Here is a 1,050-nt window from a genome sequence, read left to right on the forward strand (position 1 = left end):
AAAGTAAAGTTTTATTTTTTAAAACCTTTTGGTTGGTCCAGTTATTTACAACTATAGTGACTTATCTATGGTTGCCACTCACATGCCCACAGTCAAGTTGCTAAAGCTATTGCAGTGTGTGGATAAGCAGACCTGACTTTTGGTTGGTTTGGTCGTTTAGTTCTCTATGAATTAAAATTTGAGTGACTTATCCATGGTTGCCACTCCCATGCTAATACACGTTTTGTTAAGGTTATTTAAAACTTCGTAATCAAATAACCTGAAATCACACATTTGATATTTTATTTCAAAGAAGGTGTACGATTAAAACATTCGATAAAACTGTTCATTTATTTATCAACAACGTCATTAAATCGTCGTTTTCTTTAATCTTGGCTTCTCTTTCTTATTACTGTTCCCAACATTGAACAAACTTCTACTTTTTACCGTCGGTTTTGATTTGTGTTCCTCCTCTGGGGATTTCCCGTTGACGTCAGTTGGTCGTCTCAATTTGTGCGTGATCCTGAAACGGCCGCTAAAGTCGCTATCGAGGTGATCGTAGTCACCATCTTCGGGGAGCTTTGGTCCCCAACGCAATAAAACTTCATGAAAATAATCAACAGATTTATTCCGTTCCGGTCCCGGTGACTTTCGTACAAAGCTAACTCTACTAGTCGCCACATCCCCCGTCACATAATCAAGTTTATGATAAACTGAGACCTCTTCAGAACCAGCACTCGCTGTCACGTGACTCTTCCTCGACTCCAAATTCACTTTCGTATAAACAGGTGAATTCCCGGTATCGCTACCCTCCGCTTGTGACGTAACAGTCGGGTCGGTCGAGTCGTCGCGTTGTTCGGCGCCTTTGGGTCGAGACTTCGTATTCTCATCACAATCACTTCCTGCCAATGAACAATCTTGATCAGCCACGCACGTAGCGACTTGTGTTGTTTGACTTGCCTCAGTATTCGTCTCATGGATTTCCATCGGTACTTTATGGCCGAAGTTCTCAAGCATTGTGTTGATTGGTCTGTGGGATTATGGAACGTGATTAAAATGTTGTAACTGAAC

The 1,050-nt window shown here is 41.4% G+C and overlaps 1 protein-coding gene across 1 annotated transcript in view; it reads right to left on the bottom strand.

The window, feature by feature from the left end:
- LOC113474420 overlaps nt 1–1,044 on the bottom strand; it is a 10,833-nt gene extending 9,789 nt beyond the window's left edge. Inside the window, exon 1 of the mRNA XM_026835453.1 lies at nt 26–1,044. Within this exon, the coding sequence (XP_026691254.1) occupies nt 349–996 (648 nt within the window). The 5' untranslated portion in view covers nt 997–1,044 and the 3' untranslated portion in view covers nt 26–348. The remainder of the gene's footprint in view (nt 1–25) is intronic.
- Nucleotides 1,045–1,050: the final 6 nt, after the last annotated feature.

The sequence above is a fragment of the Ciona intestinalis genome, chromosome 8 (assembly GCF_000224145.3).
Source record: "Ciona intestinalis chromosome 8, KH, whole genome shotgun sequence".
Classification (NCBI taxonomy): Eukaryota; Metazoa; Chordata; class Ascidiacea; order Phlebobranchia; family Cionidae; genus Ciona; species Ciona intestinalis.